Here is a 17,692-nt window from a genome sequence, read left to right as displayed (position 1 = left end):
GTAAGATTCTACTATCTCAGTGACAGAAATAACTGAAGCATTCTGAAGTAGAATCACTCTGAGCCCTCCCTCCAGTATGTTTAGAACCTGGGCTGGCTGTTTTATGGTTGTCCACCTTGCTATAGAGAATGAGCCATAAAGCCCAAGATTGGGCACTATTTTTACACTATCTAGTAGTCAGCCTTCTAGGGAAAGAAGAAAAACATATCTTGTAAGAGACAAAAATGGCTACTCAACCATACCTTGCATTTTGGAAAGGAGGAAGAAGAAAATTCCCTAGAATAAATATATCCCATATTTTAAATATAATTGAAAAAAAAGAGAACTGAAAAAAGATGCATTTATCAAGTAGTAGCTGAGATCTGATCTGGAGGCCTTATTGAGGTAAGCATAGGAATAATGTTGAATATAAGCTTATTACACTTTCACTGAAACCATGTCTTGGTTTAGGTATGAGGCCAAGAAACTTAGTATGTTTTAAGACTAGTTAAACTACATCAGTTAGACCTAATTTCATAGTGTCTCCTTCTTTAGTCAACTTTTTATTGCTGTCGCCAAAATGCCTGACAAGAACAATTTAGAGGAGGAAAAGTTTATTTTTGCTCACTTTTAGAGGTTCAGTCCGTTGTCAGCTGACTCCATAGTTCTGGCCCAAGGTGAGGCAGAACATCATGATGGAAGGGTATGACAGGAAAGCAGATCAATACATGGAGACCAGGAAGCAGAGAGAGTTCCTCTCACCAGGGACAAAATATAACCCCCAAAGGTACACTTCCCCCAACTACAGCCTATCTATTGCCCAGTTAATCCATATTAGGGTACCAATCCACTGATTAGGTTATAGCTCTTGTAATCCAATCATTTTACCTCTGAAAATTTTTGCATTTTCTCATATATGAGCTCTTGGGGGATAACTCATATCTAAACCGTAGCACCACTATATGCAGGGCTATGCTTTTAAAGATTGTTATCCACCTGCTGAGGAAACAGTCGTAGCCGTTTCTTAGCACATATGTGTTTGGTAGCATGTAGTTCTTGCCATAATTTGTTAGACTAGGGCAGGCCTCTGGCCCAAAGCCACAACATATGAAATACCTGGTATGGAAACTGCATCAACAGCAGTAGTAGAGATTAAGCATAAGAATCCGTCCTGTAAAATACTCTGAGAGGAGAATGACAGACTCTTCACAGGGGAAACTTCAAGCTACAATTTGTTCATTTGTTCTTTCATTCAGACACCTATTTGAATGGTCACTGTTTGCCAGGTACTGTTTAACTCTGGTGATTTATTCTTGAATAGAATGAAGTTCATTTTTCATGGAACTTAATGTTTCAGTGTGGCAAACAAGTATATAATTAAATGTAAGTAGTGATAAATGCCATGAAATAAAATAGGAGTAGGGTAAGAAGAAAGAGTGTAATTAAAGGGTACCATTTTAGATAAGCTAGTCTGTTGGGGACCGCAAATCAAGTCAAGATGGCGCCTGGCAGTTTGCCAGGAGGAGTGGTCTGTGAAGCAACACCAGGGAGCCATTAAGATGGTGAGGATTCCTTATTGGCTGACTGCTGTATCTAGATGATGTTAATTGAGTCAAGCTGTGTGTAGTCAGTTAGGTATATATACCTCTGCTGTCCTGCAATAAAGTGGCTCCTGCTACCTTGGGTTCCTGCTACCTTGAGTTCCCGCTCAGTTCCCTCGCAATAAAGCAGTTCCCGCTTCAACCTTCAAGTTGCTTGTCACCTCCGGGTTATTTTGCCCAGCCAGACGGCGGCACTAGTCATGTAGCTCTAGAAGTGAGGAGCCCTGAAAAGACTTAAAATAATTGGCCCACACCACTATAGAGGCTGACAAGTTCCCATATCTGCACTTGGCAACCTGGAGATCCAGGAGAACCTGATGATATAGTTTCAGTCTGAGTCCAAAGGTCTGAGATCCCGAAGACTTTAATGGTGTAGTTATAGTCCAAAGACCAGTAGGCTTGAGACCCAGAAAAAGCCAGTGATTCAGTCCGAGTCTAAAAGGAAGGAAAACCAGTTTCCAAGCTCTGGTCTGGCAGGAGGAGTTTCCTCTTTCTTCCTGGAGGATTAGCATTTTTGTTTTTTTCAGACCTTCAACCAATTGGGTGAAGCCTCTAACCACATATAGATAACTTGCTGCTTGACTTCAGTCCATCAACTTAAATGTTTAAGTCATCCAAAAACACATTTATAGAAACACTGAGAATAATATCTAACCAAATATCCAGATATCTGTGTTTGAGGTAAATTGATGTTTAAGTTTAACATTCATAAATAGGGTTAGTTGGTCACCACAGAAGCATGATAACTGAAGATAAATAAACTCAAAGTCACCTCAGTGACTTCCTGTCAGGGTTATCTGATGATTGGAGCTGTCTTGAATTTTGAATCTCATCATGTTGACTAAGTTATTTTTTAGTGTCTGTTGGACTGAGCTATATGGCTGCATTGAACCATGTTCTTTTGATCCTAAATGTGCTTTAAATGAAACTGTTGAGTTTCACTTGCTTTTGCCTACATTGAGTCCTGCCAGACTGACCATTTTAATGGGTGGACTAGCTTGATAGCAGTAGAGTCTTGTTCTTTACATATGTGCTTTTTTTGTTTTAAGTCTAAGAAGAAGCCTTTCTGAGTAGGAAAATGAGTCATCAGAATCTGTAAAATTTCTTCACACATGTACTCTCGATATTCTGACTTAATGATGAAGAGAATAGCATATCAAAGACATCCTCCATAAATCTCACCAGTATCCTGAATGCCTTAACTTGGAAATTGTTCCTCCTTTTTTTTCCCCTTATGTTATTTTCTGATGGCATTGCCACACCAGTAAACCATTTATATGCTCTGGGTCCCATTTCTTTCTATCTTTTTAGAAATACTAAGGCTATCTGCAAAAATTCAATTTTCTTCCTCCTCTGTTCTCCCATTTCCCCTTTATTGAATCATTTCCACATGAAAATATGTTCAGTTTATATCTTTATTGTATATTATATGCTCTGAATACTATTATGTATCATATGTAAACTCATCATTCTCTATTTACCTTTACATTGTCCTCTTTCATCTTTTTTGCCAAACTTTTCTAAATAACCAGCCATACCAACTTTCCCTGTTTCTAAAATCATTTCTCACTTACACTTTAGTTTATTTCAGTCTAACTTTTGTTCCTATCACTCTACCCAAAGGGATTATTTGACATTTCTGTAACATTCAGTTTTATCGACTACTGTTCCTTAAATCATTTTTTCCTTTGGCTTCTCCAGCATATTCTCCTTTTTTTTTTTTTTCTATCTGGGTTTCTGGCTTCTTTGTTATCTTGATCTTTCCCTGATTGTTCATTAAATATAGATGTTCATAAATGTTATTTGCACTTCAGTAGGTCTTTTTTTTTTTCATTACCACTGCATTTCTCTTGATTTAGTTCTCTCTCACTAAACAGTGACAACTCTCAAATTTTCTTTCTCTCAAACCTTTCCTCTAAGGTCTAATTCTGTATCTAGTTACCAACTTGATATTTCCAATTTAATGTTTTGGACAGATCCCAGATACATGTTTAAGACTTATAACTTCTCTTCCTCCATATCCTCTTTACCACTAAGCTCTATTAGATTTTGGACTCAATATAGTGTAATTATGAAGGACTCAAATCCTCATTCCACCCCTACAAACTGTGTAACCATAGACAATTTACGTAATATTTAATTTCATCATCTGTAAGATGGAAAAACTGTATGTCTGTCTTAATATAAGAAAACATCAGACAAAAGGAGAATGTGGGACCTATTCTTCCAGTAAAGATGGAATAACAGGGACTAGATTTACCCTCTAGCCATAAAGAACTAGAAACTATTATGAGCTGTTGTAAGGATTAAAAAGTTAGTATTTATAAAGCACTTGAAAAGGGACCCTTCATAAAGGAAATTCTCTATAAATACTTGCTTTTATTCTTAGAAATACAGATATGATTTTTAAATAACTTATGGATGATCTTGTAAGATGAAGCTATAGAGGTGGTGAAAGGTAAATTATAGTATTAAATGCTTATATTATAAAATATGGCTCTCAAATCAGTACTCTGAAACTTAACATTTAAGAAATTAGAATCCCAAAACAAGCAAAAAGAAGGAAATAAAGATTAGAAACCAATGAAATAAAGTAGTGCAATACAATAAAAGAAAATCGGATGCAGCAAGATCAATAATAATGATAAAATTCTAGCCCAATTGATTAGAAAAATAAGATGTAATTACGTTTTATAGTAATAGTAATGAAATAGGAATATGACCACAGATTCTTTAGACAACTTATGTAAGATAATTTCTTTGAAAATTCTCAAAGTTCATTTAGGAAGAAATAGGTAACCTGAATAACACTATTACTATAAAAGAATTTAAATATGTAATTAAAACCCTCCCTCCAAAAAAAACCTATCCTAAATCAGGCGTGGTGGCAGACAGCTATAATTCTAGCTGTTCTGGAGGCCAAAGCAGGAAGATCACAAGTCTGAGCCAGCCTGGGCAATTTTGCAAGACCTTGACTCAAAATAAAAAATAAAAAGGCTCCTGGGTTTAATACCCATACTGGAGGTCATGGAGACACATCCTAGAAGACTTTACTGAAGTATTTTGTGAAACATTTAAGGATGAACTAATATCAATTCAGTACAGTTTGAGGGGGAAAAAACAGGAAAATTCTGACTTAGTTTTTTTTACCCTGCTATAAAGAAAAACTAGTATCTAACATCTCCCATAAAAATAGATGGAAAATCCTTCATTGGAATTTTAGCCAGCTGAATCAGTATATAAAAAGGAAAATACTTAATGACCAAGTGGAATGCAAGATTGATTTAATGTTTGAAAATCAGTCAGTGATGATCATCAGTCACATGATCCAACTAAGAAAAACTATATATAAGAAAAATTTTTCGACAGAGTTCAACACCCATTAGTGATAAAAATTTTTAGTAAACTAGAACTTGAAGGGAACTTGCTCAAACTGTTAAAGTACAATTAGTATACTCCTATAGCACATATCTTGCTTAGCAGTGAAAGACTATATGTTTTCTCCCTAAGATCAGGAACAATGGAACCATGGCTTGCTTTCACCTCTTAAATATTTGTCATTGTATTGAAATGATATCTAATTTAGTGGGATAAGAAAAATATATTATGTTATAAAATATGGCTCTCAAATCAGTGGTTCAGTGGCAGAACAACCCCTGGGCTCAATCTCCAGTACCAAAAATAAATGAATAAATCAAATTTTTTAAAATGACACTTAAAAAATATGAAACTTAACATTTTAAGAAACTAGTTATGAATGTAGAAACTACTTATGAATGTAGAAAAATTTCAAAAGAATCCATAGAGGCTGGGGCAACTAAGATGAATAACCGAGCTTGGTACAAAGTAGTGATAGAAAAGTATTTCTGTATACTCACATTATAAATATAAATAAAGTAAACATGTTTATATTAACATACAATATTCAAATACTTTGAGAGAAATTGAACAAAATTTTGCAAAGCCTCTGTGTCTTGGAAATTATAGAATGTTGCTGAGAAAACTTAAAGAACCAAGTAAGCAGAAACAAGCACCATGTTCATGAATCAGAAAACTCAAAATTGTTGTTATACAGGTTGAGCATACCTAATCCAGATGCCTCAAAATTCATAACTTTTAAGAAAATTTTGGATTTTAGATTTTCAGATCTGGGATGATCAACCTGTAAAGAATGTCAAATACTGGGTACTCCTGTGAACGGTACTCAGGAACTCTACTATTTTTACAACTTATGTGTGGATCTAAAATTCTTTCAAGATAAAGTTTAAAAATGTGCCAGGTGTGGTGGCACACACCTGTAATCTCAGCAACTCAGTAGGCTAAGGCAAGAGGATTGCAAATTCAAGGCCAACCTCAGCAATTGAGTGAGGCCCTAAGCAACTTAGTGAGATAGTGTCTGAAACCAAAAAACTTGAGTTGGGGATGTGGTTCAGTGGCAGAACACCCCTGGGCTCAATCTCCAGTACCAAAAATAAATAAATAAATCAAATTTTTTAAAATGACACTTAAAAACTATAAGGTAAGTAACAGACTGGGGGAAAATATTTATAACATCTGATAAAAGATTATATCCAGAACATAAGAATAAATATTACAACTCAAACAAGAAAACAATAGTAAATTTATAATGGGAAAAAGAACTGTGAAGAACTACTAAAACAGCAAAGATATATGAATGCCTATGAACATATGCTCAGCATTATTACTTCTTAGCAAATGTGAATGTAGGCTGGGCATAGTGGCAAACACCTGCGAACCCAGTGATCTGAGAGTCTGAGGCAGTAGAATCACAAATTTAAAGGCAGCCTCAGCAACTTAGCAAGGGTCTGAGCAACTTAGTGCAAGACCGTGTCTCAAAAAAATAAGATGAACTATTGATGTGGATCAGTGATAAGTATCCCTGGGTTCAGAAAGAAAAGAAAATGTGAATGTAAATCATAATGAAATACCACTATACACTAATACAGATAAAATTATATGATAATTACAATGTAGAACAGCTAGAACTCTCATACATTGCTGGTGAAAATGAAAAACTGGTATCACCACTTTGGAAGACAGTTTGGCAGTTTATAAGTTAAACATAGAACTCAACAGTCCCACTCCATATTCTCCCAAGATAAATTTTTTTAAAAACTGCAGGTGTTAGTATTAGTATCATTTATCATAACCCCCAAACTAGAAGCAGTATAATCGGCCCCATAGTGCACCCACACAATAGAATACTACTTAGTAGTAAAAAGGATGAAGCATGGATGAATCTCAAAAACATGGCAAGTGGAAAAAGCAAAACACCAGTTGCATGTCATATAATTTCATTTATGTGAAAATCTAGAAAAAGCACAACTAAGGAGTTAAGTGGTGACAGGGGGGCAAGGACAGTGGGGTGGGGCAGAAATTGACCATATAGAGAATATTTAAGATGATGGGAATGTTCTATATCATGATTTTGGTGGTTACAATGTTGTATACAGTTATCACAACTTATTAAATTGTACAGTTAGAGTTGGTGAATTTTTTAGAGCCTTTTTATGTGTTATTTCTTCTGCCTAGAAAGCTCCCTTTTCTCATAGTCATTGTTCAGATCTCACTTAAATATCATTACATATCAGAGGGATTCATTTGTCCAGAGCCTATACTAGCACAGGTTTCTGTGGAATCCTGCCCTTAGGTTGCCATTATCACAACTTTAGTTATGATTAAGTAATAATCAGCTTAAGTTCTCTTTTATTGTTATATCTGCAAATCCTAGGAGGAGCTAGATGCTGATTACTAGTGTTGTTAGTGCTTGAGTTAGGTACTCTAGTAAGGACTGAGTATAAAATGAATAAAGAGTTCTCTGTCTGTTTTTCTTAGGAGGAGCATTCTTAGCTTCTGCCAAGGGCACTGCTGGCTGAGGCTTTCTACTTAGCTTTGCTGCATTATTCTGGAAGTTGATGACTATAAATGTTCAGCTGTGATTTTGTTCAGACTTCATGTGGGCACTGCCGCAGATAAATGGGGAGCTGGCACCATGGATCGACATCCTGTTGTTGTGTCATCCCATTCTGGGAATAAAGAGAAACCCTTCCTTGCTGTTATTCTTTAGCAGAAAGGGAAAACTGCTCTGGGGTGGGCTCCTTGATTTCCAGCCAGTTGAGAAACTCCAAAATACAGCCTTTTATTGTCTGCTTTATAACAGTAAGTCAGCTCCCATGAAGCATCACAGAATACCCCTTCCTCTCCTGATCCTAATGTTCAAGAGAGGAATAACACTCTACTCCATCCAGCAACTAGGCTTAAGAAATCTAAGCTGCAGCCAATTTGAGTGCTCGGGTAGAGGCCTATTTAACCTTCTTCTGGGATGTGAAAACAGTATTGATGCTGTGTCATTTAATCATGTTTTTGTGTTAGCATTGTCTTATAACCATACACATACACGGAAATAATTGTTTAGACCTAACTGGTTTCATGATTTATCGGGATGGTGGATAGTAGGTAAAAATTGTCTTACCTGCATTTTGCTTCCCCCCTCCCCTTCCTGGATGGCCAACCCTCACCCTAGCCTTCTCAGTTCTATGACTGCAGGTGTGTGCCACCATATCCAGCATGCACATTTTGGAATAAACTAATGTTATCTAGTAGTGAAGAGATGCTAGTTTGTCAATCTCCAGTTTATACAATCGAGTAGAAAAAGATACCCTGACTTAATTTGATAGATGGTAAAGAACTGTTGTCAGAACTTATATAGTACTTTTGATCCTCCAAACAAGTTAGAACAGAATTGTTTTGTCTTGTATACTAATGCATCCCTCTTCTCTACCCTGCTTTTCATCTTTTCAACATTATAGCCTCAGCATATGAATTATACCAGGATGTAGCTCTTGGGAGTCAGAAGATCTGACATAGTGAAAGCAACTTGTTTGTTAGGCAGGTACCACATGTGCTAAACAACTTTAGCTTGGATTTCCACTTTGCACTAAAAATGATATGGTTAATTATTTTTTTTAATGAAAGTTTAGTGATTTCTCAAAAAAATGATTTCAGTACTCTAATATGTAAACACATTAAATTTTTAGTTATGAAGGTGTTATTTGTTTGTTTGTTTGTTTATACATACCAGGGATTGAGCCAAGGGGTACTTAACCAGTGAGCCACATCTCCAGCCCTTTTATTTTTTTATTTTGAGCACAGGGCCTTGCTAAGTTACTTATGGCCTCATTGTATTATTAAGGCTACCTTTGAACTTGAGATCCTTCTTCCTCAGCCTACCAGGTCGCTAGAATTACAGGCATGGATCACCTTGCCCAGCTTGAAAATGACTTTTAGAGCAAGTTTAATTATAACCATTTACTTTGTTTAGTCTTCTGTAACTTAAGTATGTATTTATACCAGTGACTTCTAGAGAAATCGTTTATGCTCATAAAAGTTTTTTTTAAAAAAAAGCTATAAGTCGTTTTTCAGTATGGCATATGCTAACCAAGACCCTGTGGTATTTTTTCTTAGTTTTTTAATGAAGCAGTTCTTCAAACAAGACATAGCAGTCTGTGTTAATACCAGTCAATATAAAGAAAAGTTGGAATTTTAAGATTAAACAGGTTCATTTTGTTAAGATCATGTTTTGTTTCATTTTGTAGCCTCTTGGTGAATTTTTGGATGAAGCCATTAAATTAATTTCTTGCCATCATGAGCAGAAGCAAGCGGGACAACAATTTTTATAGTGTAGAAATTGGAGATTCTACATTCACAGTCCTGAAACGGTATCAGAATTTAAAACCTATAGGCTCCGGAGCTCAAGGAATAGTTTGGTAAGTCTTACTTCCAAAAATGAATCAAAGAATCAACTTGCCTCATATGAGTTGCTATCTTTAAATATAAACTCTGGTTAAATACTTGTTTATAAGCCATGCAGAAACAGCTAGCTATATCAGAAAAGGATAAGTGGCATGTTTGTTAATTCCATGTGTACATCTATTTCCATAGCTAATTATTTAATTATGAAACCTCACTTAATCATCACTCACACACCAAAATGAAACTCCGGAATTTCAGAAATCTTATTTTAAAACTGGGGAATGGAAGTCATCTGATACCCAGTGTACACATTTCAAAACTCATATATCTTTAAAACTGATTTACAAGCTAATTTCTACAAAATACCCAGGCTTTACAGATCAGCATAATTTCTTATAATCTGAAACGCAAAACATTCTTTGGGGTAGTTTTGCTGATGATTCAAAATCACTGTTAGCATAATAAGCTCGTGTTATTGGGAATTCTAACACACACTCCAGTATATCTTTATTATCTCTTCATGAACCAAATTTGTTTTGAAATCCATTTTAAAAATCAGGAGTTTTTAAGATTCGGCACTTCTGTCAGGTTCTTAGAAAAACTCTTGCACATGTATATAGAGACATACATAGATCTGTTGTTTGCAGCATCATTTATAATAGCAGAAATTGAAAACAGCATCAAGTCTGTCAAAAGGAGAATTAAAAATTGTGATATAATCATAGAATGTAATACTATACAACATTTAAAGTGAACCGGAGCTCTATGTATAAACAAAGATAATATAAGAAATATAGAGTTGATTTTAAAAGCAAGATGTAGAATATACATAGTTTTGCACCATTTACCTATACTTTAAAATATTCAAAACAATGCCATGTATTTTGGGTGCATGCTATATGTAGAAAAGGTAAAATCATGCATAAACATCAAGGATTTTATTTACCTCTCAGAAGAGGAAGGTTGGTTTACCTATAAATCATTTCTTTAAAACAAAAAAAATCCAGGGTAATTCTGGTAAAAACTTAAATCTAACTAATTTGTGTAATGAAAGACATTCTCTTTATTGAAGTAATTTATGATATCAAAAATTATAGAAATTGGGGTCATTTTATAAACTATTAACTGGCTAACATTTTTTAATTTTTTGTACTTGTAGATGGACATTATAGTGCCTTTATTTATTCTTTTTAAATATATATATATATTTTTAGTTGTAGATGGACACAATATCTTCATTTTTATGTGGTGCTGAGGATCGAACCCAGTGCCTCACGCATGCTAGGCAAGCGCTGTGCCACTGAGCTACAGCCCCAGTCCTAGCTGGCTGACATTTTAATCAACTGACATTGACCTATTTAACCAGCCACAAATTAAATTTAAAAAAATGTTTACAGTCAGTATTTAGAATTTAGAAAGTCAGCTGTTGGTTCAGATTCAAGGTCTTTGATTTACTTTGGTTTTGTGTCTCTTGGCAAATTAACAGTTTTAAGCCTTTTTTCTCAATTAATTTATAGAGCTATTTTTGAGCATTATCCTATATAATTTAGAAAAATTATTAAATAATGTTTAGTGTTATGTTCCTTCACTTATCCTCAGGTAAGTGCACTTTGAAATTTGTGTATCAGAATTAAAAATGCTTTGGAAAGGACCTTAAGTCCCTTTAGCCACTTTATCCTAAGGAATGAATGTCTTAAAATTGTCACTTAAAGTAATTATTTTATAAAATATTATTATGAAATAGATTAAATACAAAAATTTCAAAACTCATTGTGTTACTGTCAGGATCAACTGAAGAACCTAATTTGATAAAACATTAATAGTAAGGTTTATGGGTATGGATTGGGGCCAGGTGTTTTCTGATTTGTGCACACTGAAGAATCAACAATTAAAAATCTAATTTCCTTGGTTATAAAATAGTGGAATTAATTAAGATACTTTCAAACTTTAATAGTTTGAAATATTCCTTTGCTTTAGCAGATAGTAAATTAATAGGAATGAATTTAAAATAAAATCTTTATTAGGAAGGATAGTAGAATGAAACAGACATTATTACTGTGTGTATATATGTAACTGCATGACCAATGTGATTCTGCAATCTGTATACTCAGAAAAATGAGAAATTATATCCCATCTGATTCAAATGTATGATATGTCAACATCACTGTACTGACATGTGTAACTAAGTAAAACAAATAAAAAAAAATAAGTTCTTTAAAATAAATAAATAATAAAATCTTTATTATCTAAAGATACATTTCTAACAATTTTTCATGACCCTTGATATTTTTTTTTTAATTTGGGCAGCTCATATCTATAAATATAGTACTTGTAAAGTAAGGGTTATATTTATGTTTATTTTGATATGTATATGATATGCAATCATTATGTGCAATATATATTCATTATAATCATTATATGCAATTGTTATAGTATATACAGAATGTAGAGATATAAATGTAGTACAATATCATAATCTATATAGTTCTATAACAAATACCAAATAGATATGAAGAGAGAGTTACAAAGTGTTTAATCAGGTGAAAACCATCAGTAATGAACTGGCTTTCCAAATACATTTAAATAGAAGTAGACTTTTATAATATGTTAAGTCAGTATGAAATGCACAGCCTCATGTCTTTTTTTTAAATTTTTTTTAGTTGTAGATGGACACAATACCTTTTATTTTATATATTTATTTTTATGTAGTGCTGAGTATTGAACCCAGTGCTTCACATATATCAGACAAGTGCTTTTTCACTGAGCCACAACCCAGACCTTCATGTCTTTATCTTCTAGCCTCAGCTTTATTTTTAACTTTTTGACTAACCTTGAACCAGTTACTTAACTGCTGATCCTCCTTAGGTAGAGATGAATCCACATTTTTAAAGAACTTAAATTCATAAAATTCAATAACATAGACAGATTACCTTATTTGTGTTTCCTATTCTCAAACCTTTCATAAACCAATAGATGTCATAAGGACAGCATCAAGGGGTAAAGGAAGAAATGAAGAGTAATGTATATGTTGCGATGTGTATGTCCCAGTTATGAAGCAGCTTCTGATGTTTTCAAATTTAGCATTCATATTTATAAACACCTTGATTTTTTAGATTCTCTAAAATAAATTGTTAAGTCTTTTTCAAAACAAATTTTGATATTTTATATACACACTTCTATATTTATTAATTGTCCTGTGACTGAAAGGATGGAAGTAATGGGTTTATGTAGAATTCTTCAGCAAACATTTTGAGTAGAATTCATGTTTATCCTGACTTTCTTTGATCTGGTTGGAGAGTGAATGATTCCTTTAGGCTTTAAGCTATCTTAGCAGACTTAAATATCTATAAAGCATTTATGTATTCATAGTGCCAACCCTGGGCTAAGTGTATCAGCAGACAACGAACCAGCAGGGTGTCTGTCTTTTCAATCCATTGCCTCCTTGGATACATTATTATTTTAAAAATTGATTGTTATTTGCTGTGGAATATATTGTCATAAGTATAGAAGACACATGTTGAGCATTACAGACTGAAGAGTGATCCAGTTCCACCTATTTTTGGAGGAATTGAGGAATCTGCATGAGTGTTTCATAAATTCAGTTTTACAGATTTTTACTTTTTTGTTTTTGAATTTCTTGTTACAGTGCAGCTTATGATGCCATTCTTGAAAGAAATGTTGCAATCAAGAAGCTAAGCCGGCCATTTCAGAATCAAACTCATGCTAAGCGGGCCTACAGAGAACTAGTTCTTATGAAATGTGTTAATCATAAAAATGTAAGTGAATAATTTAGATTTCTTAAATATAGATGAAATCAAGATTTATTTATGAATACACGAATATGAAAGACTTTATAGAGACTTTAAATTATTCTGAATTGAAACATTGTTTAAAGGGAATATATATTCACAGGATGATTTTTTTTTAATATTTAAGTTGTAGATGGACATGCTACCTCTAATTAATTAATTAATTATTTTAATATGGTGCTGAAGATCAAACCCAGTGCTTCACACATGCAAGGCGAGTGCTCTACCACTGAGCCGAAACCCCAGCCCCACAGGGTGAATTTTTTACCCAACTTTATTAAGTGATATCAAAAGAAAATGACTTCTGAAATTTAGAATATTATTATTTAAGTTTTATTTCTTATTTTGCTGCTTATTCTCTATAAAGCTGACATTTCAAAAATAGTAGCCTTAGTACAGAGATGAAATTATTCAAATTTTATTTTGATACTGGATCTTCCCTTAATTGTACAGGATAGAAGTGCAAATCATTTCTCACCACATCACTCACACCTCTTTAGTGATGTAGTATTTACTGATCATTTTATGTTGAGGGTAGCCAGTGGTTACAAAGCACTGTAGCAGAAATTTTTTGAAAATATTTAAAGGGAATTAGAAAATGATTTCTAATTATACTTCCTAATGATGTAACTTTTACTCATTTTGAGGACAGTTGTACTTTTTTGAATTACTTTACACACTCTGATATTTTTATAGTTCTTTTGTGGAATGAACACTCGAAACTGAGAGGAAATAACTAAGAGGAAATTGTGCAAGGGACAGTTTTATGAAGCACTAAACTGAGAGCACTTCACTGGAGACATTTTGTGGTGATTGTCCAAAGGAGCTGATGTGATATAATAAGTATGATACTTTCTAATGGCAAATAATACAATTCACCACATTATATTGGAGTTAAAAGTTTATCTCCAAGTTGGGGAATGCGTGGACATTAAGCCTTCTTATTTGAGAAACGTGTTTGAAGGCAAAACAAATAATGTAAAGTTAAATATCAAATATCACAAAGCATGAGTATTTTAACTGTCATTTGATATAGATGGTCAATAAGTTCTAAAATCTCAATAAAGAAATATGTGAGCCTTAATTAATGGGAAGGCTTTCAGAAAGAGTAAACTTAGGTAAAAGATGGAATGAAAATTGGATTGTTGTAGGAAAGGGTCCCCCCAAGAAAGGAGAAGTGGCATAAAAAGGGCTGGATAGTTAAAGTTAGTCATGGACAGGAAGGTAATTGTGGTAGCCATTCTATTTCCAGGTATGAGCCAGACGTGTTGGTCATCAGAGTTTTGCTAGTGGCCTCCTAACCTTGGATAATGCTTCTTGTACCTCTTGTAGCCTGTGGACTCAGTTTCACAATGAGGGCTGTGGGAGCATCTTAGTTTTTCCTATGGAGAGGAGTCCAGTTTCTCCTTTCTCCCAAGCCTGGGTGACTGCAAGGAAAGATATTTCCTTCTACTAAATAGCACATGTGTCTCAAAATTAGCCCTCTAGCAGGAGAGGCACACAGTGTTCAACACTTATTTTGTTCAGTGAAGGAATTTAAAACTAAATATAGTCAGCCAGGAATGCTGACTGTTCTTTTCTACTCCCTGATAGATGGATGTTTTGGGAATGTCATGTCTCAAACACTTTTATGTTCTACACAGATGTTCTCTTCATTATTCTCTAAGTATCTCTGGGTTTTTCTGCCCTTTTCAAGAGGGTTTTGAGTTTCTTTTTTAACTTGATTACTTACCTAAAAACACACTTTGATAAGTCGTCTAGCACACACAGTCTAGATTTTTGATAGAATCCTCTGATAGGAGCTGAGGCAAGTTATCTCCCCTTTACTACAGACATTATATCCTGTTTGAAAAGCATGTCACCATTGGCTAATAAGTCAAAGGCCCGTTAGTGGGTCTCATCCATCCCCTTTTATTTTTATTTTTCTCTTTTTGATTTTGGCAAATTTAAATAGAGTTTGCTTTTTTTCTTTGTTTTGGCTTTATCATTTATTGGCTTTACTTCCCAGTTTTGCTCAGGATATCTTCATAGGTACCTTGGGGTATATTGCAAAAATTACGTTTTCCAGAAACAGCCAACTCTAATTCTTCATCTTATTTACATAGATATTGTTCTTAGAGACATTTTCATGTATACCTTTTTGAAGTCTTCACATACTGTATTTAGTTGCACTTCTCTCATTTATTGCTATTGTTCTTTGTTCTCTCTCCCATCTCCCCCCCAGAAGGAAACAGTGCTTCTAGATGAATTGTTATTTGTTCCTTGTAATTACTACTTCTTTCAGTTAGTCCTTTATAACCCATTAATCAATCCTAGACTTTTGTTTGGCCAGTCTATGATTGATATAATTTCCTTTATTTCCCCATCTCGAAAAATAGGACAGTTGTTTTATAAAATCTCATTTATGATAGCTTAATTGAGATATAATTTACATACCATATAATTAGCCCATTTCAAGTATACAGTTTAATATATATACCCACTGATATGAGTGATATCACCACAGTTAGTTCCAGACTAGTTCCCCTGTAGGGCTGGGGTTGTGGCTCAGCGGTAGAGCACTTGCCTAATATATGCAAAGCCCTGGTTTCGATCCTCAGCACCACATAAAATAAAGATATTGTGTCCAATTACAACTAAAAAATGAATATTAAAAAAAATTTAAAAAGAAACACTGTATCCTTTAGCTGTTGATCCCCTATCTTCCATGTCCCCCAGCTCTAAGCAACCACTGATTTCATTTATGCCTCTGTATGCCTTAAATCTTTTAACATCTCTCTTTTACCCTCAGATTTCCCAAATATTAGTGAGAACAGTTTAACTAAAGTCCAGATGCAATTCAGCTGGTTGTGAGACTTGAATTTATTTAGAGTATCTGATATTTTATTATTATGGCTTCCCTCATCTTAAAAAAAAAAAAACTGTACTTTGTTTGGATTTTGTTTTTCTGAATTGATCCACTGAACAGATGCTTTCTATAGGCAGAGCTTAATGCAGAGATGAATAACAGATTCTGCCCTCATATCTAAAGAAACTTTCCTGTCCCTAAATTGTTACAAACATTTTTAAATGTGTCAGGTACATTGCTATGTACAAGGCAATAAAAGTAAATAAGCCACAAATCTTTCTAACAAGGATCCTGTGTGGTCTGGATGAAGCTGTTGTAAAAATGAAATTACAGTACTGTATGTTGGATGCCATGACAGCATAGAGGATAACTAGAGACAGAGTAGAGAGAACAGTCAACTCTGATAGGGATTAGCGGTTGCCAGACTCTATCAAAGAAATACATCTTGAAGACAATTAAGTTCAGTTGGTAAATGACAAGTGTAGTTTAGAATAGTATGCTTAAAAATATTAAAGGCTTTTTAAAATGACATTCTTGAAATGAATTTAGTTTGGGTAAATTATCAAGTTTAATACTACTGAATGAGATGATACTCTAGCATGGGTTTTGGGAATTTATTTGTTGGCTTAAAGTTTTTGAGGAGGTAAGTAATATGATCAGATCTTTCTTTTACCATATTACAGGAAATAAAGTGAATAAAGTGGTAGCTGGGTTTGCAGAAAACCATTGTTAACTCAGGCTTCCATAACAAAGTACCATAGACGAGAGGGCTCAAACAACAGATTTAGTTCTCACAATTCCAGAGGCTGGGAAGTCCAAGATCAAGGTGCTGGCTTACTTGGTTCCTTGTGAAGGTGCTCTTCCTGGCTTGCAATTGGCCAATTTCTCACTGTATCTTCATATGACCTTTCCTTAATGCATGGGTGTGGAGAAAGACAAATTTTATTCTGTTCATCTTTTTTTTTCTTTTTTAAATTTTTTCTTTTTTTAATAGAGAACTCAGGGGTGCTCTATCACCAAGCTACATCCCTAGCCTTTTGTAAAAATGTATTTTGAGACAGGGTCTCACTAAGTTGCTCAGGCAGGACTTAAACTTGTGATTCTCTTTTCTCTACCTCCCAAGTAGCTGGGATTACAGGTACGCACCACCATGCCAGATTTTGTTCTTCTTACGTGACCTATTCTCATTATGAGTGCCACACCTTTGTGACCTAATATAAACCTAATTAACTCAAATTCCCTATCTTCATGTAACATCATATTGGGAGTGAGGGCTCTATCTATGAATTTCAGGGGGACACACACAGATTCAGCCTGTAATACTAGTATTAGACATAAGATTTTAAACTCTTTAACCTGTATAATAGTACAGGGAATGTAGAAAAAGAGATTGAGGGTATAGAATGATGTACAACAGACAACATTCTTTCAGATATGTGCTATGGTACAGATAAAGAATCAGAATCACTCTGAATTTTCTCTTGTAAAAGGGAGGGCATCCTGGAAAATTAAGGAGTTTGGTAGGAATAAAATGAATTCAATTTTATATTATTTGTGAGAAATCCACATAAAGGACTATGTGTATATGAAACTCATGATGCTAAGCAAAGACTTTTCATGCTTATTTGGGAATTATCCACATAGAAGTTTGGAAAAGTTACATAGATAATAATATCATTTAG

The 17,692-nt window shown here is 34.2% G+C and overlaps 1 protein-coding gene across 9 annotated transcripts in view; it reads left to right on the top strand.

The window, feature by feature from the left end:
* The window catches only part of Mapk8 (mitogen-activated protein kinase 8), a 127,452-nt gene that overhangs the window by 77,608 nt on the left and 32,152 nt on the right, over positions 1-17,692 (top strand). For all 9 annotated transcript variants that reach the window (XM_078042635.1, XM_078042629.1, XM_078042622.1 and 6 more), the window contains 2 exons: positions 9,197-9,367; positions 13,000-13,129. In XM_078042635.1, coding sequence (XP_077898761.1) covers positions 9,246-9,367; positions 13,000-13,129 — 252 coding nt within the window. In that variant the 5' untranslated portion in view covers positions 9,197-9,245. The remainder of the gene's footprint in view (positions 1-9,196; positions 9,368-12,999; positions 13,130-17,692) is intronic.

The sequence above is a fragment of the Ictidomys tridecemlineatus genome, chromosome 1, assembly GCF_052094955.1.
Source record: "Ictidomys tridecemlineatus isolate mIctTri1 chromosome 1, mIctTri1.hap1, whole genome shotgun sequence".
Lineage (NCBI taxonomy): Eukaryota > Metazoa > Chordata > Mammalia > Rodentia > Sciuridae > Ictidomys > Ictidomys tridecemlineatus.
Note: the sequence above shows the minus strand (reverse complement) of the source record. Positions and strands in the feature narration are given on the sequence as shown.